This window comes from Onychostoma macrolepis, chromosome 24, assembly GCF_012432095.1.
Source record: "Onychostoma macrolepis isolate SWU-2019 chromosome 24, ASM1243209v1, whole genome shotgun sequence".
NCBI lineage: Eukaryota > Metazoa > Chordata > Actinopteri > Cypriniformes > Cyprinidae > Onychostoma > Onychostoma macrolepis.
The window spans coordinates 8,857,754-8,880,800 of record NC_081178.1 but is presented as its reverse complement, the minus strand read 5'-3'; the positions used below and the strand labels follow the sequence as shown (position 1 = coordinate 8,880,800).

The window sequence follows — 23,047 nt, the reverse complement described above, 5'->3', positions numbered from 1 at the left end:
TGATTTATTGTAGCTCTCTCATTTAGTTATTCTGTCACTTGTCGAGTCTTCGCCGTGCTCTCGTTATGCACCAGATCTTTTCTTAATTTCCACGCAAATGTGACGGCCCAGTCGCCTAATGCTTTGTGACAAGTCACAAAACCATGTTACATTAATCATTGCAGGATGTGCTCTCCGTCACCCACACTGTCCGCCGGATGGTTTCCTCAAAGATCTGCCCAAAACACATTACCTAACCATTTTCCGAAAAAATATGAAATGTTTTACAAACCAAAAATGGATATCCTGAATTAATAAGGAGGTTATATTTATTTGTTTTTTATGCTTATAAAGGCTGTTTGCACATTTTTTGACGCTCCATTTCTCTTGCAGGCGACATCACTCAGAAAGGATATGAGAAGAAGAGGTCAAAACTGCTCGGGGCGTATCTGCCACACCCTCCAGGTAAGAGCCCCAACTCTCACCTCACATGCTTGCATTTGCACAGGTTTAAACAGCTGACAGAAGCAGCTTTTCTACAGCAGATGGGTTTGCCTTCCTTTCTCTCATTTAAACAGATCCTAAAAACCTGCAATGGGAATCTGTTTCCTGTGGGCTAATATTCTAGGCATTAAGATCTCAACAGATGGATTTCACAGTCGTTCTCTCGTACTTAAACGAGCAATGAATTTGTAGGGCATCCTAGGCTTCATTACTATGCGGATGGTTAGGTTGCACACCTATATATCCACCTTTATGCAGGCTTATGGGATTTAAATGCCCATTTATTATTTGACAGGCAGGAAGCTTAGAGAATGTGCATGATTCAGTATCATTCATGTTCGTAGCACTTAGAGGTTTGTTCTCATTCCTAAACATTCAAAAGTGGCCCAAATCAGATGTATAAAAATTGATTTTATATACATTATATACGTGGAGTTGAACAAATTAGAGTTGGTTGACAGTCTAAATGCAACCTTTAAGACTGAAGCTCCAACAGTTCTATTTGGTCTCTTTACTCCTGTGAAAATCTTATTTGGAAAGCAAGGCCATCCATAACCCAGGCCGGCTCCAGACTTAATCAGTCTATTTGCCCGCTTTTTCTTCAGTGCTGCTTTAAAATGAGCTGATAAGTGACTGTAGGCACCAGAATTAAGAGGCTCCTCTAAGCTCTTCTCAAGAGCTTCATAAAAGGTGCTTAGAACTTTTTTCTCTCGTTTCATTGAACTGAAACAATCCCTTCTTATGAATATTAGTGGGGGAAAAAATCTGATTTTCAGTTTTGCATTTCAATAAGGGATTCCTCAGTTGATCATCCTGGTCATTCGTTTAAGTGCACTTAAAGTAAATACTTTGCATTTGGACTATCGGTAAAATGCAGAGAGTCACTGCTGATCAAGCGTATCTGATTTCAGATGGCATTAGTCTTTAAAAGAATGCCGGCACCATTAAAATGAAGAGCTCGGTAGAGTAATTGCTTGGTGTCAAAGAACACTTTAAAAGAAGAACTGTGCTTTTTTCCAGATGAGATGATTTCTTCTGTTTTACAGTTTTCCCAGACAGGTATTTAGGACAATATATTTAGACTAGAAGTTTCATAATCTCTTCTTGCTTTGTGATTTGAAACTATGAGTGTGTTCCATGAATTCAAATCCTTTCAGTGAATCGAAAAGTCTAATTTAATGATTCTTTTACTACATCACTCAAAAATGTTTATGAAACACTTGTAAAATATATCGATAAATATTTAAATATATATATATATAGATTAAAATTTTCATGCATTTCAAAATACATTTTGTGCATTTATAATATTTATGGTGACTATGTAAAACAAGCTTTGTTACTGTTTTTTTTTTTTTTTAAATATATATTAAAGTCACCTTTTGAAGGGATATTGAAAGTAAATGCATAAATATCAAGTTATATTTCTTCAAATGGTTGAAAAAATATTAAGATATTATATTTTCAGCTGTATCGCCCAGCCCTACCAATAAAGTTAGTGCTGCTTTTATATAGTTTGGTAAGAATTTATGTAACTTTTGAAGGTCTCTTATTTGTGCTCGGCGTGTCTGGCTGCATTGTTGATTAGTACGGCTTCTGTTGCCATAGCAACAGGCAGCCCGCATGTTCCCAGCCTGGCTCCCGGTGAAAAAAAAAAATGACATCATGCTCGGGCACAAAGCATGTATCGTAGACTGTGGCGCGAAGAGCGGCATGCGCCAGACTCAACGCGACGCCTCCATTCCTGCGGGAACTGGTGTTATTTAACAGTCCTGTAAAGGCATGAACTTGCGTTTAATGATCAGTCGTTTTATGTACTGGAGGAAGGGAACGTGGCACAGTGACACCTCCCTCAATATATTGTGTGTGTGTATGTCTCCTAGTTTTTAAGAGTATCCGGTTACCAGCACAGAGGAGAGATTATCTGCGTGGCTACCTTTGACTGAATGACAGCCGTACTTAGACGTTAACTCAATCAGTATTGATTGGTGACTGTTAACCCTCGGCTTTTTAGTAGGAGGAAGACTGTGTATTCATTGTACTTGAGTCAGAAATGCACCATCACATCCTCCGCTGCATGAGCTGGTGCATGATTCTGACTTAACCTGCTGTCTCACCTTCTGCTTTATTGAATGAATAAATCCACCCGCTGGTGTCTTAGGCTATGTCAGCACGGGGCCAAAATTGATTTCTCCGGCCTGCACGCAGAGCTCTTGGCTGGAAAGCCGAGCGCAACCTGGGCCGTCTCACGTGTCCTAAAATCTGCCAGGAGGAGCAGAGTGGTGCTAAGCTCTCCGCTCTGAATCCAAGACAACAAAGAACAACAGAAGAGAACAGAGCTGGCTCATCACAAGAGCCATTGATATGAGTCATAGCCGACCAATCGCTGCTGCGTGTGCCTGGAATTAAATATTTTATCTTTTCTCAATCAGGGCTGCACTGGCATAGACATATTGGCAGATATGGATCGTCTATATATGGCCCACATGGAATCGGCAGCCACAAAACTCAGAAATCTCAACAGATTTCCATAGAATTTGAAAATTTTATTTGTAAAATCAGAAAATTCTCTGCTCTGCAGAATTAGACAGATTTTTCTTAAAAATTTGTTAAGAAAAAGTTATATAGGACTGCCAAAGTTTAAATTATTTAATGTTTTATTTATACATTTTATTTTACACTTGAAATCAAGCGTCAAAACATTACAATAGAAGAAAGGTTAACTTAAATGTTTTGCACTTTTGTTGCCATTGAAAAAGAATATACTGTTTAAATTGGATAAAATAAGATGTTATCCTTCAATAACTAGATGGTTATGTTTGTCAGTGTTTATAAATGATCTATTTTGATCATTTGATTCATTTTGTTTGATTTACATGTTTTCTGGATTGCTTTTGTTTTGTTTTGTATTTTGTTTTTTGGATTACTTTTGTTTTACTAGTATTTAGTTTTGTTTGCTTTACTTTTGAGATACTAACTTGCATTTGCGAGTCTTTATCTCCCAATTCTTACTTGTTTTTTAAATTGCGAGTTTATATCTTGCAATTCTGACCTTTTTTTTTTACCGCAATTCTGACTTTCTGGCTTTATAACTTGTGATTTCTAGTTTATATCTCAGAATTCTGAGAAAAAGTCAGAATTCCGAAATGTAAACTCGCAATTGCGAGAAAAAAAGTCAGAATTGTGAGATAAAATTCATTTACCATAGATTTACTGTAGTAACACTCACTGCACCATGGTATTGTGGCAGAAATGTGGGATATTCACATTGAATTTTATTACAGGAGTAATGGTATATAATTATAGTGTATGTATTTGTGATTAAGCTATAGCATGTGTGCATTTATACTGAATGTTTTTAGACTACAGTTTTTCATACAAATAGGCTACCTAAAAACCATGTAGTTATATTTTTACCATGGTATTGAGGTGTTATATGTGTGGTTTTAACTGCGTTCAGCAAGATTTAAATGTATGCTACTATGGGAGACCAATGCTTAATTAAAAAAAACTAAAAACTATTATTTATAACTACTATTTTTACAGATGTTACTAAGAGACAAAAAAGTGATATTATTAATATTATCAGGCAACCCAAACCTGTTTCTTGATTTGAAACAATATCACTCATTAGAACATGCAGAAACTAAGAAATAAATTTTTCTAGTTAGATATTTTTTTTGTTAAGGAAAATTAATGGTCTGGTTTCTACAACTTTCACTTTGGAGCAAAATTCTGGCTTTAAACTTGAAAGAAATAAAGATTTGACATTTATCGTGATAATTATCGATATCGACTGATGTGAAAAAAATGATCGTGAAGCCCTATTTGGAATTTTACATCTCCAAGCGAAATCTATCATAAAACATTATGATGTAGAAACATTAAATAACTGTGTAGCATATTTATATATTGTCATAGAATTTTTTTTTTTTTCTGCTATTTTTTTTTCAATTACTGCTATTTTAGAAAGCAACAAACAATTAGGTCTGAAGGGGTGAGAGATCCAAAAAAAGAGAATGACAATATGTTAGAAAAAAAGCTACACTAAACTTAGAATGAGACAGGAAAGTAGGTTGCCAGTGAGAAACTGAAAGAAGAAACCGCTGATTAAAATGAGAACAAATCTCTTTGCCCGTCTGTGAGGGAGAGTGTTACAGGAAGAGATCAATGAGGTGGATATGTAATAAATGAGTCCCTGGCTGAGACATGTAATTGTCCCTCTCTTGCTCTCTTTGTGTCCTTTAGGGCTGGAGGCGTCCATGGCACACGAGCGCCGGCCGCCCATGGCGCCCTCCGCTTCACGATACCATCGTAGACGCTCCTCCGGCACCCGTGATGAACGTTACCGATCAGGTGAGTCAGCGGGGAGTTTATTCCAGCAGTGCAATGAGTGATCCATCATGATTCTTACACTGGAACGATGGGAAATATACCATATATTATTGCAAAACTGAATGTTTAATGAATCTTTCACAATTGTAGGTGATAGAAAAATAGGTAATAAAAAACTTGGACATCAAGGAAAAAAATAAATAATATAATTTTTGTTACTATTAAAATAAAAAACACTGTTTTAAATGATAATGATATAAATGCATGACATTTTAAAAGGGTAATCCATAAAAAATTTAATGTAAATATAGTATATATACAGTATGTATATAAATAATTTAAAACAGAGTGTACGTTTGAGTGTCAGTTTATGGATTTGTTTATCCCTGAATATGTCACTGGCCTCCTCCCTCTGGGCAAATATACAAATATTGATATGTGATATGTACGTGGGAGAGATTTATCTGCTGTAAGCTGTACATATTAAAATTGTATCTGTCTCTGTTGTGCCGCTGAATGTTCTTCAGACAGCCACATATTCAAAATAAAGAGATGAAAGATTTAAAAAATAGGGTTCAGTAGTCATGAGACACAGCGTTTATTGAGCTTTTCGTTACGGAATGAGGTTTTATGATTTATGGTAGATTTGAGGCAAGTTTCCCAACAATAAATACACATTTATTTTTGTATTTTTTAGTAATGCTGAACAGCACATACCAGGCTTCAACCACTGTCTTACTTTAATGACAACATGGAATCAAAGTGGACCATATTTACAGTAATATTTACTTTCTTAATAAATGTCCCTGCTCTTATTGTGCACATTCTCAGCCTCTGAAGCCACTTTCCTCTTCTGGTGATGTCGCCACACAGCTCCAGTCAAATCCATATGGTTATGTCAAGCTCCATCTTATATAAACTACTGTTCAGAAGTTTGAAAGAAGAAGTATGCTCATGCTTATGCTCATTTATTGCTCATTAAAGGCATTTATTTAATAAAAAATGCAGTAAAAATAATAACATTGTGAAATATTTTCTGCAGTCTTAAAATACATGTTTTCTATTTTAATATATTTTAAAATGTAATTATTCCTGTGCTAGTGAAGCTGAATTTTCAGCAGTCATCATTACTCCAGTCTTCGGTGTCACATAGGCTCTTTTTTTTTTTTTTTTATTATAAATGTTAAAAACAGTTGTGCTGCTTTTTTTCTGTATTCTCCGATAAGTAGAGTTTATTTGAAATGGAATTATTTCATTATAATATGATCAGTAGTGTAATTTCAAAATATTGCTTTATTGATTGGTAGTGTAATTACAGAATATTGCTTTAGATTTCCCGTTTTCCCATTAAGCTCTATATTCTGGTTATGTATTTATTCTGAAAAAGACATTCACACTGCTATTGTGGTTTACATGTAATTACCATATATTATGAATAAATCAAGACATACTCTTTCAGTTCACTTTAACTGCATTTGGAAAGTAATTAAATCAGAATATGAGCAAATATCGTATCGGATTATTTATGGGCGTGTAAACACAGTCAGTGTGTTGATGGAATATGTTGTTCTGTATCTCATTAGACAGTCCAAATAACAGCTTGGATTATTAGAGGCCGTGACTCTGCCAGCGTGAGGAGTGCAGCCGTGGGTACAACCTACAGTCAGCCATGGTGTCATCTCACACACACACACACTCACACTGAGATGAGTCAGTATTGCAAGATCACAGAAGGGCTGGAGGTGGTGGCTTGGCTCTCGTCACACACTCTCACGACCATCAGCCAGAGAGACTCATCTCATCCACGTCACTGTAAACACCAGCTTGGAGGTCAGCGGCTAGTTAATACAGATTTCCTTCATTTCATTTCTCATTTTTTCCCTCCGCAGACGTCCACACAGAAGCAGTTCAGGCAGCACTAGCCAAACACAAGGAGAGGAAGATGGCCGTTCCCATGCCGTCCAAACGCCGTTCTCTGGTGGTGCAGACCTCTATGGATGCCTACACCCCCCCAGGTGAGCTTCACACCTGATTCTAAATCATCGTTCATTTAAAGTCAACATGAAATCAAAAATAAATGGACTCTTTTTACATTCTTAAAAGGAGAGTTCACCCAAAAAAGAAAATTCTTTGATCATTTATTGACACTTGTGTTGTTCTAAATCTTTAAAGACTTTAAAAAAAGACTTTATTTCTTCTCCAAAACACAAAAGAAGAAATTTGGAATAACATCTGTCTCTGAAAGTCAATGGGGTCCAACGACTTTCCATTTCGACTGACGTCATCTAGGCTGGGTAGGCAGGGAAGATATCGCTATTCAATAGCCAAATAGGTATTGAGGCATTGTTTTAGGCTACTTTTGTATGAGAAGCAGCCTTTTTAAAAGGCTTCATGTTGAACACCCACTTTTCAAGATATAATTAATTTATTGGAAATTGTGAGAATGATTTGTGAATTTTAAAAAAAGCATCAGAATGAGTCAAATCATTAATAAGTGTGAGCTATTTTTATTTTATTTATTTTTTTACAGAAAAAGTGTGTTTGTGAATTTGTTGCGGTTAGTTTTAATTCCCAATTTTATTGCCCCCCACCCCCAAAAAGAAATTATGAATACATTTTCAATTAATTACTGTAAATAATTTTACATTTCATTTAATAGTTATAAATAAGAATTTAAAAATAACTTAATTCATGTAAATTAATGTATTTGTGTATTTTAAAGAAATGTATTTTTAACACATGTATTACTTTCTGGCATAAAAACCTGTTGCTAAAATATAAATAAATAATTTAGCATTTATTGTTGTTATTGTTATTTTTTCCCTTTCTTTTCATTACCCTAACAGTTGCTCTTGGATGCAACTATATCCCATTCTACATATTATTTTCTTGAAGGATTTTCTAGTTTATTCTGAAATCCCTCTAATGGGTTGTAAATCCCTTTTCATGTTGACTTTAATCGCACTTGTCCACCTTCTGGGCTGAGTGTTGAGTGGGTCTGAGTGACTCTCACTAGGCCTCTCCCCCCTCTCCTCTCTGCCCCCCCTGACAGACACCTCGTCCGGCTCGGAGGAGGAGGGCGGCCAGGGTGAGGGTACCCCCACCTCCAGCCAGGGCAGCGTCAGCATGGAGCACTGGATCAGCCGGGCCATCCACCAGGGTTCCACCACCTCCTCCTCCTCATCGTCGACGCAGAGTGGGGGCAGCGGAGCCGCCGGGCGCCTGGCTGACGTCCTGGCTCAAACACATGTCGGCAAATCAGGTGACGCCCCCTCAACAAACCCCGCCTCCACATCGATCCTTCAGCCAATCACTCCCACACTTCCTGCCATGCTTCTAAACCCTCCTCCCTTGCCTATGTGTGCTGTCCGCACCTTCTTTTGCTCCTTATCTTATATCTGTGCTGTTGTTGAACCACGCTTGCCGTCATCAACATGATTCTCTGCTAATCTCCTCTAAAATTGTGTCTGTCAAGAGGAAGTAATCAGTAACGTTTGTCCATAGACTCTGATAGGTGCACAGTTCAACAGTAAGGATGGTCCAATACCAGTTTTTGGGCCAGATAACGAAACTGTCACAATAATTTAGATGTTGTTGTGATTTCTGATGATTTGTGTCACCAAAGTTGTGCAAATTATTTGTGATTAGTTTTAGCAGCTTCAGTTGTAATGAATTAAATCATATGTCACTTTAAGCATTTGTTTTCCAGCAAAAGTGTGTTGAATTTATATCCGTCATGGAGATATAAATTGTACCTCCAAGTTATTATATAAATATAAATAAATAATTGTAAATTAATAAATAATTTTTTATAATTATAAAAAATAAATTTCTAAAAAATATATAAATTATAATTTAAAAATATGTTTTTTAGGTATTTTGTTTAAATGTTATTTCTATTTAATATTTATTTATTTATTTACTTCACATTTAATAAAAAATATAAATGCATTACTTTCTGACCCATATAAAACCCTTCTGCTAAAAATATAAATGTTAAAATTATTGCTGTAATTTCTATATAATTCTAACATAATTTATTGCTAAAATCTTTTAATGACCCTGTCAATTCCTTATGCACCCAATAATGTCCCAGGCCTACAGTTTTTTTTTTCTTGTGTTAAGAAAAATGAACATTTAATAAAAAAGTGTAAATATATTACATTAAATATAATATATAATAAAATATAGGCAGGGCAAGTACAGATCTACTGGTCTGACCGCACCAGAAGAAATATCCTTGTTGTTGGGCCCTGAGGTAACAATTCATTCAACACAGAGCCAATTACATCTCCCCATTTTGTCTGTTTAAAGTAGTCCTGGCTAGCCAGTGCTGCACAGATGGTAAATCTATCCATCCATCTGATTTTAAATGTAAACAGAGAATGCAGCAGGAAGAGGAAAGAGTTTAACTGCCACTTTCTGAGACGCCAAAAATGAGACGCCTCATTTTCAAAAACCTCACGAACCCTCTGTATCCAGAGGGCTTGAAGTTGTAGACTGTGGCTAAGTGATGAGCTAGGGTGTTTTAATAGAGCTATGATGTTATGCAGGAGTGCCCTGTGGAGCAGTTTAATGTCTGAAGAAAGGAACTCATCTCTTTCACACTGTCCTGTTACCTCTCTCCCTTCATATTCCTTTTTATTTCCCCTCACGATTTGGTTGTCTCATCGTTCTACCTCAGTTTCCCTTTCCTGTATCGACTATCCTTCCTGCTCTGTTTCGAATCACTCTATCTTCTTTTCCTTCCACCATTTTGTTTCTTCTTAAAGGCATTTTACACGGTGCACTATAGGTGCAATGTTTTACGATTTACAAACGCTATTCCATACTCACAAACGCTTGCAAAAGTTGCCTGCTACTGATTTAGCTCAATGCTAGTGAGTAAAAACATCTCACAATGAAGCGGTTACTGTAAATTATATTCTGTGTTGCTTCTAAGTTGTAGAATTACACTGTCCTGCTAAAAATCTTTTTTTAAGGCCCATTCGCACCAAGAATGAAAACTATAAATATAACTATATTAGCGTTCTCACCTAAACGGGCCTTGAATCTTGTCTCCCAATTTAAATGCTTGAGCTATTTAATGTCATCTAGATTCTGATTGGCTGTCAATGTTACCGTCATTCATCAGCTAGAAAAAATCATTCTGAAATTGATTTCAACGATATTGTTGTTCTTGGTCATTATTGTTATAGTTGTGGCGTGGCCTCCACTATTCTCATAGAATTAGGATGATTATTAAACCTTTAGATTTAGTTATCTTTACAGTTCCTTGGTGTGAACCAGTTTTTAATCTGATCTACCTGGTCTGCCAGATTGGCCAAGCTGGTTTTAGCTGGTTTAGCTAGTTTTACCAGCTGAAAAGTGCCTAAAACCCATCTAAAAAGACCAGCTGTAGACCAGCAAACCAATGTAGGCTGTTTTTGTTCTGCAGGAAACCAAATAGCAAAATAAATAAAATAGGCTAACCATGAATAGAAATAAATGTGATTGGTGGGCTGACATTTGCTGTGTCTGAAAACGCTCATTCTTTTACTCATTCACATTGCGTGGGCAGCAGGGAGCGATTTTAGACGCATTATCTCTGAAAGTGACAAAAAACATAAAAACTAAACAAAGTTTGATTGGTTGGTGAATAAAGACACATAAAATATTCTGATTGGTCAGTGACACATAATCTTGGCGAGCTTTCAGTGCCGCCTCCAACAACAAACTGGGAACTCGTGATTACCGTGTAAAAGAGCCTTTCGATTCTCTCCCTCACTTCCTTTTTGTCCTCCCACATGATAATGTTGTGGTACCATCTAAAAGCAGACAACCGACCTCAAGAGAGTCAGTCGTGTTCGGAGCTCTCAGAACATAGTTAGTGCATATTTAGTAACACAGCAAGGATCTTTGGGACATTTTTAAACCCATTGGACCAAGAACAAGTTTTGCCAGTGCTTCCCAGGTTGTTGCTTATGTCCCATATTTGTCTCGTACCGTTGGGAGAAACATGGCAGTGTGGGTGCTCCTTTAGGAATGCTCAATCATTCCCACCTCCTCCGTCCCGTCCCCCCCCTTCCCCCTCCATGCAAGATATCCAGAGTCCTCGGGACTCTGTTGGGAACATGGCACTGCCCATGCTCGGCTCATCAGCCCCCGTCCCTCCTGCCCCATCCATACCTGCGGTCAGCGAGGAAGCGGACGGCTCTAAGGTTCTGGTTCTCCCCCTTCCTCCCTTCCCCATCCAGGGCCGATCGCTCACCTCTCGTTGAAGAGGAAAACTATGCTCGGTGTAGCAGAGAATGGAAACTCGCTGCGGCGCTCCTGTGAGTTCGGATCAGATCTTCTCTGGCCACCGCCCTTGGAGTCCGAGGGTCAGTATATGCCCCCCAATGCACACACACACTTCCCCCAATCATCCGATCATCTAGAACGTCTCTGTGTCCTCCGTGTAGTTCTCTCTGGAGTCTGAGGGACGATGGGCCCCTCGGTGTGTTTGTGTTTGGAGTCGTGTGCTGTAAATTTTATGACCTGATGTGTCTAAACGTCAATTCTGCTGTGTATGTACGAATAAGTGAGAGAAACTATCTGACGACAGTTCTGTTGTATTTGAGATTTGGTCTATCTGTTAGTAGTGACTGTGTACCTTGTGTTTTTTTCTAAATATATATGGTTTTTTTATTAAATTATAAAGTGTGAAATGCTGTTTTCAGGCTTTCAGTCTGCTTTTAGATGTCCATTCTTTGTCTCTATGTGCTTATCGTTGTTGTTCTTTCCTGACCTTGTGTTTTTTTAAGAATAGTTCACTTAAAAATTTTAATTCTGTCATCATTTACCCTTTATGTCTTTCTTAGCCAATCTGACTTCCATGGAAATAAAATGAGAAATTTTAAAGAATGTTCATGCTGCTTTTTTCCATAGAATGAAAGTTATGGTGACCAGGGGCACCATACAATCATCGTAAAATAAACAGTACAAAATACAAATCTTATACAATATTCCAAGTCTTCTGAAGACATATGATAAATTTATGTGAGAAACAGAATGAAATTAAGTTATTTTTCCAATAAAAAGGAATGACATGAGGGTAAGTGAATAATGGCAGAATTATCTTTTCTGTGTGCACTATTGCTTTAACTGTGTGTTGTCACTATCTGTGTATTTATCTGTTAAATTTGCATGATTATTTGTTTAAATGTTGTAAATTGCATTGACATTTGAAATGTTTACTGTTTAACTAGTGTAGAACCGTTGAACTTATTTTCACATTGAAACATACTGACTACTATTCAAAGGTTTGGGGTCAGTAAGATTTATTTATTTATTTTTAAAGAAAGTAATGCATTTATTTAACAAGGATGCATTAATTTCATCAAAAGTGACAGTGAATTCAGCTTTGCCTCACAGGAATACATTTTAAAATTCAACTTTATATTCAAATAGAAGTTATTTTAAAATGTAGTAATTGTTCACAATATTACTGTTTTACTGTATTTTTGATTAAATAAATGCAGCCTTGGTGCACATATTTCAAAAATATAAAAATTTCACAGACCCCAAACTTTTAAACGGTAGTGTGTATTGGTATTTCGATAAACTGCTGATGTAATTTACAATACTCTATTTATAGGCAACGTTTTGAACAGTAATTGAATCAAAACTGTTTACATTTTAGTAGAATGATAAATGAAAATTGACTGTAATATTTCTTATCCATCCCTCCAGACTAGAAGGATTGTGTTTGTCTGGGGTTTTCTTGTCTCCGTGACGCAGATTTGCCAGCGGGTTCCCTCACGTGACGCAAGACGTCATTTTTATTTGTCCTCCTACGAGCACCTCTGGGCTTTGAGGAAACTCCTTTTCCAGCACATTAGTGTCCGTGTCACTGAAGAGCAGGGGGTGGGGTGAAGAGAGAGAGAGAAAGGGAGAGTGAAAGAGGGAGAGAGTTTGGATGTGGGTTATTTTCAGCCTGTTACGTAAGCACTCTAGCTGCTGGGTGTTTTCTCGTACACTCATCACTGATGATAGAGGCAGGAGATGAGGCAGGGAGGCTAGTGATGAAGCAGGAGATGAGGTGGAATACAAGGCAGGAAGGTCGAATATAAGGCACAGGGAGGGAGTCAGGAGACAGGAGATTAGAGCTAGAGATCGATTTCCCAATTTCGATTCAGATTCACAAATTTGATTTCATTCTGATTTTGTTATATTTTAATAATTTTACTTACATATTTTTACAGTTTTCAGACTAGTAACTTGTCTTTTTGAACTGTTCTTTAAAAGAGCGGGCTCAGAAGAGTCATTTGTTTCAGGATTTGGGCGCCACATGTCATGATGTATGTTATTGATTCAAGAGTCGTTTGATCATGAATCAGTCTGCACTGGTCACACTGTTTGTGTTTGATTCATTAAAAACAACCAGCTTATAGGTCGTGCTGTTTGTTTTTGATTCGCTAATAAGAAAGGCTCACAAGATTCATTTGTTTGAGAATTGAGCCACACGTGGCACTGTGTTTTTAATTCGCAAAAAGTACGAAAAGAACCAGTTCTTAAGAATCAGTTTTTCATGATTCATACTACACCGATCTCAGTTTTTGTTTTTGATTCATTAAAAAAAACTGACACATAGGAGTCATTTATTTGGGAATTAGAATACACTGTTCATGCTGTATGTTTTGATCCACTAAAAAAAAAGTATAACTCGGACTCAGTGTGCAATGACCTTCACTAGTAATATTTTATGTTTTTGATTCACTAAAAAAGCTACACTGGTAGTCACATCAGTCCTTCAGGAGATGAGAGAGAGTAGAAGTAGTGCTGATGGTGGGTGGAAGCCAAGTCCAGGGGTTGTGCTCTTCCTTAGTCACATTCTCCATCACAGTCCCCTTCTGTGCTTGGCACGATTCCTCAGACAGGAGGCATCTCGCTCACTCACGTTCATTCTGTCGCCACTAGTGACAGCTTGACTTATCTCTCCCAGATATATGACTAATACTTCGATTTATATTTATACATGATAATGCTATATATTTATATATTTATTTATAAAGTCAGTTAGAAACAATCTGATTTATGAAGAAATAGAGCTATAAATTAACTGTGATTCTCTACTGAAATACACCAATCTAGTTATGATATTAATGTATCATATCAGTCGGATACAAACTCAGGGTCTGCGTAAAACTTTATTACATTGAAACCCATCTATGCTGAACTAAAGCTAAGCAGCTAAAAGCCTCGAACTATGTCGTCCTTGATCACAGTGGACGTTTCTGTTAGGGCCGTTTTGGGTGTTTTATGGTGGAGGAGGAATAGCGCCGCCTCATTGGCATTCTCCTCATTCCCGGTGTCGAAATTACACATGGACGGTTATTTCTCTCCAAATGGCTCGATTGGAGCACAGGATTTAATGGAAGGAAACTTTATGAGCTTTTAGTTAAAGGCTCACCCATTGACATCTGCCGTTTGAAATTGTGCAAAAAAGGTAAATGACATTTATTTACTCAAACGTTAGACCGCACAAACTCTGTAGCTATATCATAATGGTAATATGTGGTGGCCAAGGGCACTGAATGTGAAAGAGACATTTCAGAAGCGAGCTGAGGGGAATGAGAAAGAGGCCGCAGACAGCTGAGAATTTATGATCGGAAGGGGAGGGTGAACGGTGAGAGAGAAGCCCAGCGGACTCACCGAGTGGAAGTAAAAGGGACTGTAATTAAGGAAAGGATGAAAAAGCTTTCCTCTGTGTCTCTTGCGTTCCATCCGTCTCTTTCTCTGAGACATGTACATAGTTCGCTCAAAATCACTTCCTGTCTGCCCCCAACCCTCTTACTTTTAATCGTAAACAATGTGCCAAGTGTGTCAGGGCTCTGTATCAAAGCCAGGTAGGACTGAAATCCTGTTAGAACAACAAACCAGTTGGTTTATAGGCGGTTGCATTTGGTCATTGGTTGGTCAAGCTAGTTATGCTCTGTATAACATAGACTGATCAGCCAATGACAAACATGAACCAGATGTAATTTTTTGGAATATGATAGCTGGTTTAAAGCTGGTCCAAATTCGTCATTAGCTGCAACAGATCAGTTACCAGTTGGCTTGTAGGTGGTTCAAGTTAGTCAATAGCAGGTCAAGCTGGATACTTACTGTATAATATAGATGGAAGAGTCAATGACCAATTGACTTTTTTTTTTTTGGAACATGATAGCTGGTTTAAAGTTTGTCATTAGCTGCTTATAGGTTTTCAAGTTAGTCATTGGCTGGTCAGTGGCCAACTCAGATTGACTGGTTATTTGCTGTATAATATAGATTGGTCAGCCTGCAACAAACCAGTTACCAATTGGCTTATAGGTAGTTCAAGTTGGTCATTAGTTGTTCAAGTTGGTTTTGCTCTGTCTAATATAGATTGATCAGCCAATGACCAACTTGAAACAGCTATACATTTTTGAAACATGATAGCTGGTTTAAAGCTGGTCCAAGTTGGTCATTAGCTGCACCAAACCAGTCACCAGTTGGTTTATAGGCAGTTCAGTTTGGTCATTGGTTGGTCAAGCTAGTTATGCTCTATATAACATAGACTGATCAGACCAATTTGAACCAGATGTAAATTTTTGAAACATGACAGCTGGTTTAAAACTGGTCCAAGTTGGTTATTAGCTGCAAAAAAACAGTTACCAGTTGGTTTATAGGGTGTTCAAGTTGGTCATTGGCTGGTCAAGCTGGTTATTCACTGTATACTAAACAGTAGGTGGATCAGCCAATGACCAACTTGATGAACAAGCCATACATTTTCTGGAACATGATAATTGGTTTGAAGCTGGTCCAAGTTGGTCATCAGCTGCAACAGATCAGTTTTAACTGGTTTATTGCTGGTTCAAGTTGATCATTTTTGGTCAATATATATGATACAGTGAATAACCCATTTGGACCAGTTATACACCAGCTTCCCATTGCTCAAAACCACTTGAGCTGGAGTTTCTCATTCTGCATTTTGATTCCTCTTCATCTTCCCAAACCCAGAGAATCACTCAGCCCCTCCGGACGTCACCACCTACACCTCCGAACATCCCGTTCAGGTGGAGAGGCCACAGGTGTCCACCGTACCCCGGACCACACCCAAATATGGCAATGCCGAACTCATGGAGACCGGAGATGGTGAGGGCACGAGAAATGTGTGTGAAAGTAAAGGAGTGATGTTTTAGAAACAGTAATGACGTTTTCATTTCAAAAATCACAATGAGCTTTGAAAGATTTACATCATCCATTTTCCTCAATCATTTTGACAGCCCATCTAGCATTTCTATTCCACCCTAACTTTATTTATTTTGGCAGATGGTTTTATTCAGAGCAACTTGCATATAGTCCCCCTGCAGCAACCTGGGGTTAAGGACACAATGGTGGTTATTAAAAGCTAAAATAAAAAAAACTGAAATATAAAAATGAACACAAATTCAGTAATTCTATAATAGTATGTAAACAATACAAAAACAACACTTGTTGATATTTGATGCTTGTATGTTATCAAATTACTGACGCTTTATATATGTGTGTTATAATGGTTGATGTAGCTGTATGTAAACCCTGGAGATGATGGAAACAGTCTGAAATCTGCTCTGATGGATCCTCTGTTATGAAGCTGTGATTGAGGGCATTGATCCCACTCTTATATTATTACTCTTTAATTTAATCTCTTGGGGACGCCCCTGAAGGCTGCATTTGACTGCATCTGTCAGAGGCATTAATCAATAATGTTTGTAAAATTGATTTGTTTGGGGTAAGATGAAAATTGAGGTGTTGGATACGGAAGTAAACACAACAGCAGGGAGTTGAACATCTTCATTGTGCACATTTAGCCATCCATCTAATCTGTTTATGGCCAGTCCTTTAAACCCAGACAGCCTTGTGTGTGTGTGTGTGTGTGTGTGTGTGTGTGTGTTTATAGGCTCATTCAGGTAGATTCAGGAAATTTGATTCATGTATGAATGATATTTGTTTTTTTACAGGCTTGTGTGTGTTCGTGTGCATTAACACGTGTGTGTCCTCCTTAGGAGTCCCAGTTAGCAGTCGTGTTTCGGCTAAAATCCAGCAACTTGTGAACACACTAAAGCAGCCCAGACGACCTCCACTTCGAGAGTTTTTTGTTGATGATTTTGAAGAGCTCCTAGAAGGTAAGTGTTTGTCTCAGCAAAATAGTTTTTTTCTTATAAACAAACAAATAGAGACATACACAATACCTGATTTGCAAACAAATCATTCTTTTGAATCTGTTCCTCTGATCTTGAATCAATCGATCAATAGAAGTGGTCAGCATTTAATTAAATATGTCTCGACCACAAAACCAGCAGTGATGAGTGATGTTTCAAATGAACCGGTGATTCAACAGTTCACGGTTCATTGAAACGAACTAGTTCAACAAAAACAACAATTTTTTTGGCTCCCTAAATGACCATGTTTTGCCCCTTCTGTTTTCAGTCCAGCAGCCTGACCCCAACCTGCCACGGCCGGAGGGCTCTCAGATGGTTGCCATTCGAGGGGAACCGCTAGGAGTGGTCACTAATTGGCCACCATCTTTAGAAGCTGCACTGCAACGCTGGGGGACCATCTCACCCAAAGCGCCCTGCTTGACCACCATGGACACCAACGGCAAACCCCTCTACGTCCTTACTTATGGTAAAATAACCTTATTCAACTACAGCCATGCATATAATGACCCAACATCCGCAGACAACCATACTGGAATAGAATAATATATTTTCTCTCTTATACTTCAGAATATTAATAAGAATATTAATACAGTAGGCTGATATAGTGACCCCAAAAAATATTTGGACACTTAAGTCATGTGTAATTTATGAATGTCTTATTTTTATTATTATATTACTATATTTTATTTTGTTTTATTATTATATTTTAGCATAACTTTTAAACCTAGTAGCATCTGTTTATTTAAAAGAAATAGCACAAACACATTATAAGTCAAAATTTGTCCAATTTCAAATAATATAAAATGTTGTTTTGCATTTAAGATTGTCCAAATATTTTTGGGGCTACCGAATATACTGATATACTTGTGTTCATCTTATGCTAACAGAAATAACCTTGTCTCCTTGTTTATATATGCTCAGTCATGAGAGGGAGATCATTATAGGGCTTGTTTTGTGTTGTGTTGTGTTGTGTTGTGTTGTGTTGTGTTGTGTTGTGGTGTGTGTGTATGTGTGTGTGATGCTCTCAGCTGATTTTACTCTGAGGAACCTGCCAGCAGCACATCACGGGTGAGAGTGTGAGGAAGGGATTGCAGTGTGTGTGTCTGTAATGGATTGCTATTCCATCTTTTCTTTTTTCTAAAAACTGAAAATGATCATCAAGCCACCTGAGCTTAATGACACACACACACACACACACCAACACACGTACAGCCTCATGAAGACGCTTAAAGCCCCGACCAAAAGACAACCTCCATTGCCTCGGTTTGCAGTGTGAGGCAGAAAATTAATGGCAATGGCTGTTTGTGTGGCATACAAACCCCTCCCCAGAACCCACCAGGGACTATCACCCTCCTTCTCAGCTCGTTAAAAACCTCGCCCAAATCAAAAGAGTAATTAACTTTCCACAGAACGCAGGCGCAGAGCAAGATCGCTATCTCTGCACCGTTTTGCTTTCAGTGGGGTTTCATAGCCATGAGTTATATCCTGATAACAGCAGGTCAAAAATTCAGCAGGACAGAGGAGATAACCTGCTGAAACACCCTGTGTGTGACTCTTCCAGATGCTTAAACTTCAAGTCATTTGGTCTCAGTCTTTGTTTGTCCTTCGCTTGCCTTTCAGTCTATGGAATCTGTTCACTTTTTTTCTTTTTCTTACTTGCAGTTTTTATGCTTACAGTTTTCTAAATGAAGAAAAAGTATGCAGCATAAAAGTGTGCCATACGACTCATATCTGTTTTAAAGTCTTCTCAAGTCACATGATAGCTTTGTGTGAGGAACAAAAGGCAGCTGAATCAATTATTCACTGAAAATCTTCCTCTCTTGTCTCAAATCTCATTTGCACTTCCACATATTCAGACTGGAAGATCTTTTTTGGTTATGAGACGCAACAGCCAATAGCGTTTCATGTTCACGTCAAACTTGGTCGTGCAACCTACCCTACCGTCCAACATGTTTGCGGACAGTTCAAATTTATTTATTTTTTTGAATGGATCAGTTCTTTTGTTGTTTTCTTTTGAATGTACTAGCTCGTTTGAAAATATATCATAGTTTCTGCTCAAATATTAAGCAGCACAGCTGTTTTCAACATTGATAATAATAAGAAATGTTTCTTGAGCGTAGTATCACTTGGCACTGAAGACTGGAGTAAAGATGGCTGAAAATTCAGCTTTGTCATTACAGGAATAAATTACATTTTAAAATATATTAAAATAGAAAACAATTGTTTTGATATTTAAATAATTGTAATAATATTTCACAATATTATTGTTTTTACTATATTTTTGGTCAATAAAATTCTGCCTTGATGAGCAAAAGAGATGTCTTTCAAAAACGTTAAAAAAAAAAATTCCACCACCGAACTCTTTAATGAATATTTGAATACACAATGAAATTTGATCACTGCCGGGCAGTGTTAATTTCGTTGACGACATTTTTTTCACCGACAATAACGAACGAAAACTCTTTTTGAATGACAAAAACTATGACATAAATCTATTGACATTTTCGTCAACGAATAAAAACGAGACGAAAATGTTAGGGAGGGACGATTTGGGAAGAGATTCATTCAGAACAAATCTGCTACGTGGTTCTGAGGTTAGATGCAAACATATGAACCGGCGGGACATAAGCTAAAATACACTTGCTGCACGTCGCATAAAACGTTAAAAAATGTCAATATGTGGGAGTAAGAGAAGAGCAGACATATGGATAAATCTGACGACACAAGAGAGAACTCCATTCGGTCCGGTTTTCTGAGTGCAGACACTCAAGCATACACACACAGAAAGCGCGTCTCACAGCGCGCGAGTACTCTTTCATGTCACATGAACGGAGAATTACACACAAAATGATGTCGAATTGTCCGTTTTGACGAGTATTCACATAAACACAGTCAATTAAGTCTTAAGTGAACGTAAACAGTAGGGAGAACGTGTATCAGTACATTGAATCCATTGCATCCGTGCATTTGGTTTTAAAGGGATAGCAGCCTAATTTAGTTACTATTGTCCAAGTCATTGATGTTAATCAAGCAACAAAAGACAGAAAATCATACACTGCTCTTAACTGAAAAACTTTAGTAGCCCTAAAGATTAATCTAAATTTATTTATAGAAACAAATATGTCTGCTTGAAGGAATGAAGAATATGGTAAACAAGTTGCTATAAAGCATGCATAATAAGCCTATATAACCATTGGCATTTAATTGAAAAAAGACCATATTTTTGTTTCTTTATGAGAAGTGGTTTCATTTAATTTTAATATTAAGGCATGTTGTGTGTCACCGCAGTTAAATCGGTGTCCATCATGATAAAACCTTAATATCAAACCTATATAATGAGTTTGGAAATTTTAGAGAAATGCTTAATAAATGCATTGCACTGTAACTAAACCCATTAGCTTTTAGCCGACTAAATTTACTGTAGATTTAGTTGACTAAAATCTTATGATATTTAGTCGACTAAAACTAGAAGCAATTCCGATGACTAAAATATGACTAAAACTAAATGGCATTTTAGTCAAAAAACTATGACTAAAACTAAATCAAAATTTGCTGTCAAAATTAACACTGCTGCTGGGCACGTTTGGTGAATTGACCCCTTAAGTACAGTTATTTAGCATGTACTTCCTTTTGCACAGGCAAGCTTTGGTCTCGGAGCATCAAAGTAGCGTACAACATCCTCCACAAACTGGGCACCAAGCAGGAACCTATGGTTCGACCAGGAGACCGGGTGAGTGTGACAGAACTTCTTAGAGCCAGACCACCTCAGTAAAGCACCTCATTAGAGGAATGATCAATACCAGTTAACATCTACATGCTGTCGATTACCACTGAGAATAATTTGGTATACAGTAATGCACTCTGAATGGAAGTCTGTAAGGCAAGGAATAAGTGTTAAAATGCAAATTAACTAGTTTAATTTTTAAACTGATTAAACAGTTAAGAAGATTATTTATGAAAAGTTAAATTTGCATGCATTCACTTTTTTATTGTGTAAAATAATGTCTCACATCGCTGAAAGGATGATTTAGGGTGCTTTCACACTAGCACTTTTAGTGCACACCCGGGTTCGATTGACGTCAGAGTTCGGTTCATTGGATGATGTGAACGCTGTCTTCCGACCTCGGGTGCGCACCCGCGAACCGTACCTGAGTCCGCTTAAAAAGGGTGGTCTGGGGTACGGTTCACGTGAACTCTGGTAAGGTTTGCTGCTGATGTGAACGCAATCGTACCAAATCGAGGAAGTGAACCGCTATTAATGACGTATTATTTGATAAAAATGTAGGTTTGTGTGTTTCACTCACTTTCCTGAAGAGCGTGACTGACGCGCTGCAAGCAGTGAGCTGTATGTCTCATTTCTGTTCGCCTTCAGCGTTCTTTAGAGCATTTGCAGTACATTCGTAAGACAGACGTAAGTGCCGTTATGCACTGAAGCTTTCTAAACCAAACAAATGGTTCAAAACGTCAATATATAAAAGTGCAGAGAGCAGTGTTATGCATTTTGCCGCGTTCTCCTGCGCTGTCGTTACTAAGCAACGGGGTAAACAGCTGCTGACTTGATGACGCAAACGAACCACGGTTCGGACCCAAATAAAATCATATGAACACAGTCCAGCGGGGGCAGGGGGAGCAATCGAACTCGGGTTCGGACCAGGCAATCAAACCAAGTGTGAAAGCACCCTTAGATAGCTTCACAACCTAAACCAATAGTCCACCTAAAAATGAAAATTCTGTCATTGTTTACTCATTTTGTCATTCCAAAACTCTAGGACTTTTGTGCTTCTGTGGAAGACAAAAGAAGATATTTTGAAGAATGTTGGTAACTAAACATTTTCGGTTCCCATTGTTTGAACAAAAAATACAATGGAAGTCAATAGGAAGCGAAACGGTTTGGTTAAGAAATGCACACAGGTTTGGAATGACATGATTCTGAGTAAATAATGACAGAATTGACATTTTTGGGTGTACTTCACTTTAAAAACTCAAAACTCAAAATGACACTACATTCCAGCTGCACGTTTCTACATTTAAACCTTCAGAATGCTTTGCACCTTCCATGCAGTATATGCAATTTTGTCTGTTTTTACATTCTGAGGGATGAGTCAAAATGATTGTGGTAATCGCCAGCATGCTGCAGATGCTGAACATAGAGCATAACTTGTTTTGAACCCAGAGCATTCCTTTAATGACAGAGTGGCATTTCCTGCCGCATGCCTCGGTTTTAAAGCGTGTCCCTGTCAGATTAGCATACGCTCGTGTTTGAAGTCTGACACCTTTCCTCTCTTATCATTTCACGAGCAGGTGGCTCTTGTGTTCCCCAACAACGATCCCGCTGCCTTTATGGTCGCCTTTTACGGCTGCCTGCTGGCAGAGGTGGTGCCCGTACCCATCGAAGTGCCACTTACCCGAAAGGTGAGACTCTAAATATACCACCATGAATGACTGTCACGTTTTCAAGCCTTCATGTCTCGATTTTTGACACCATAACAAGTTATAGCACCTACCCACAATCCTTCTTCCCAGCATGGACTCACACTGTCGAATGCCAACCTGACAGTCAGTACAGTGCAAAATATTAATATATATTTATTATTCATGTTTAATGGCAAAGTGTTACAAAGGCCTTCTGGAAACTTGGCCTTGTAAATAATGCAGTGTCTCGCTCTCCGGTCTGCTGTCTAATTTTGAGATCCGTTATCTTTTTGGAATGTCAGGGTGAATGTATCAGCGCGGACCCCTCGAGGCTGAGGTATTGCCTCAGATACATATGTTGAATTTTAGTGGTCGAAGTAAAGGAGGAGAGCAGCTTTGGCAAGAGTCAGTCTGATCCCTCGTCCGCCCAAAAATTCCAGGAAAGGACCTGGAAACTGGCAGAACACTCTCTGGCTTCCTCTGCATGCGTTGCACTTCGGAAACCAATAAACTTCTGTCCAGTGCAAAAGCAGCTGTGTGTTTTTCTGCATTTTTTAATTATAGCACAGCATAAGTCTTACAGAAGAGTACTGTGCAAGAACCGTGGTCATTTGATTGCGTCCAATGATAAT

General features: G+C 38.0%; 1 protein-coding gene across 9 annotated transcripts in view; it reads left to right on the top strand.

Moving 5' to 3' along the window:
* dip2ca (disco-interacting protein 2 homolog Ca) overlaps positions 1–23,047 on the top strand; it is a 109,188-nt gene that overhangs the window by 53,992 nt on the left and 32,149 nt on the right. For 4 of the 9 annotated variants that reach the window (XM_058765526.1, XM_058765523.1, XM_058765528.1 and 1 more), the window contains exons 2-11: positions 373–444; positions 4,732–4,839; positions 6,708–6,833; positions 7,871–8,080; positions 11,055–11,180; positions 15,820–15,954; positions 16,848–16,967; positions 17,272–17,469; positions 20,642–20,733; positions 22,305–22,415. In XM_058765526.1, the coding sequence (XP_058621509.1) occupies positions 373–444; positions 4,732–4,839; positions 6,708–6,833; positions 7,871–8,080; positions 11,055–11,180; positions 15,820–15,954; positions 16,848–16,967; positions 17,272–17,469; positions 20,642–20,733; positions 22,305–22,415 (1,298 nt within the window). Of the gene's footprint in view, positions 1–372; positions 445–4,731; positions 4,840–6,707; positions 6,834–7,834; positions 8,081–11,054; positions 11,181–15,819; positions 15,955–16,847; positions 16,968–17,271; positions 17,470–20,641; positions 20,734–22,304; positions 22,416–23,047 lie in introns of all 9 variants that reach the window. The other 5 variants (XM_058765521.1, XM_058765520.1, XM_058765524.1 and 2 more) reach the window with 2 other exon arrangements.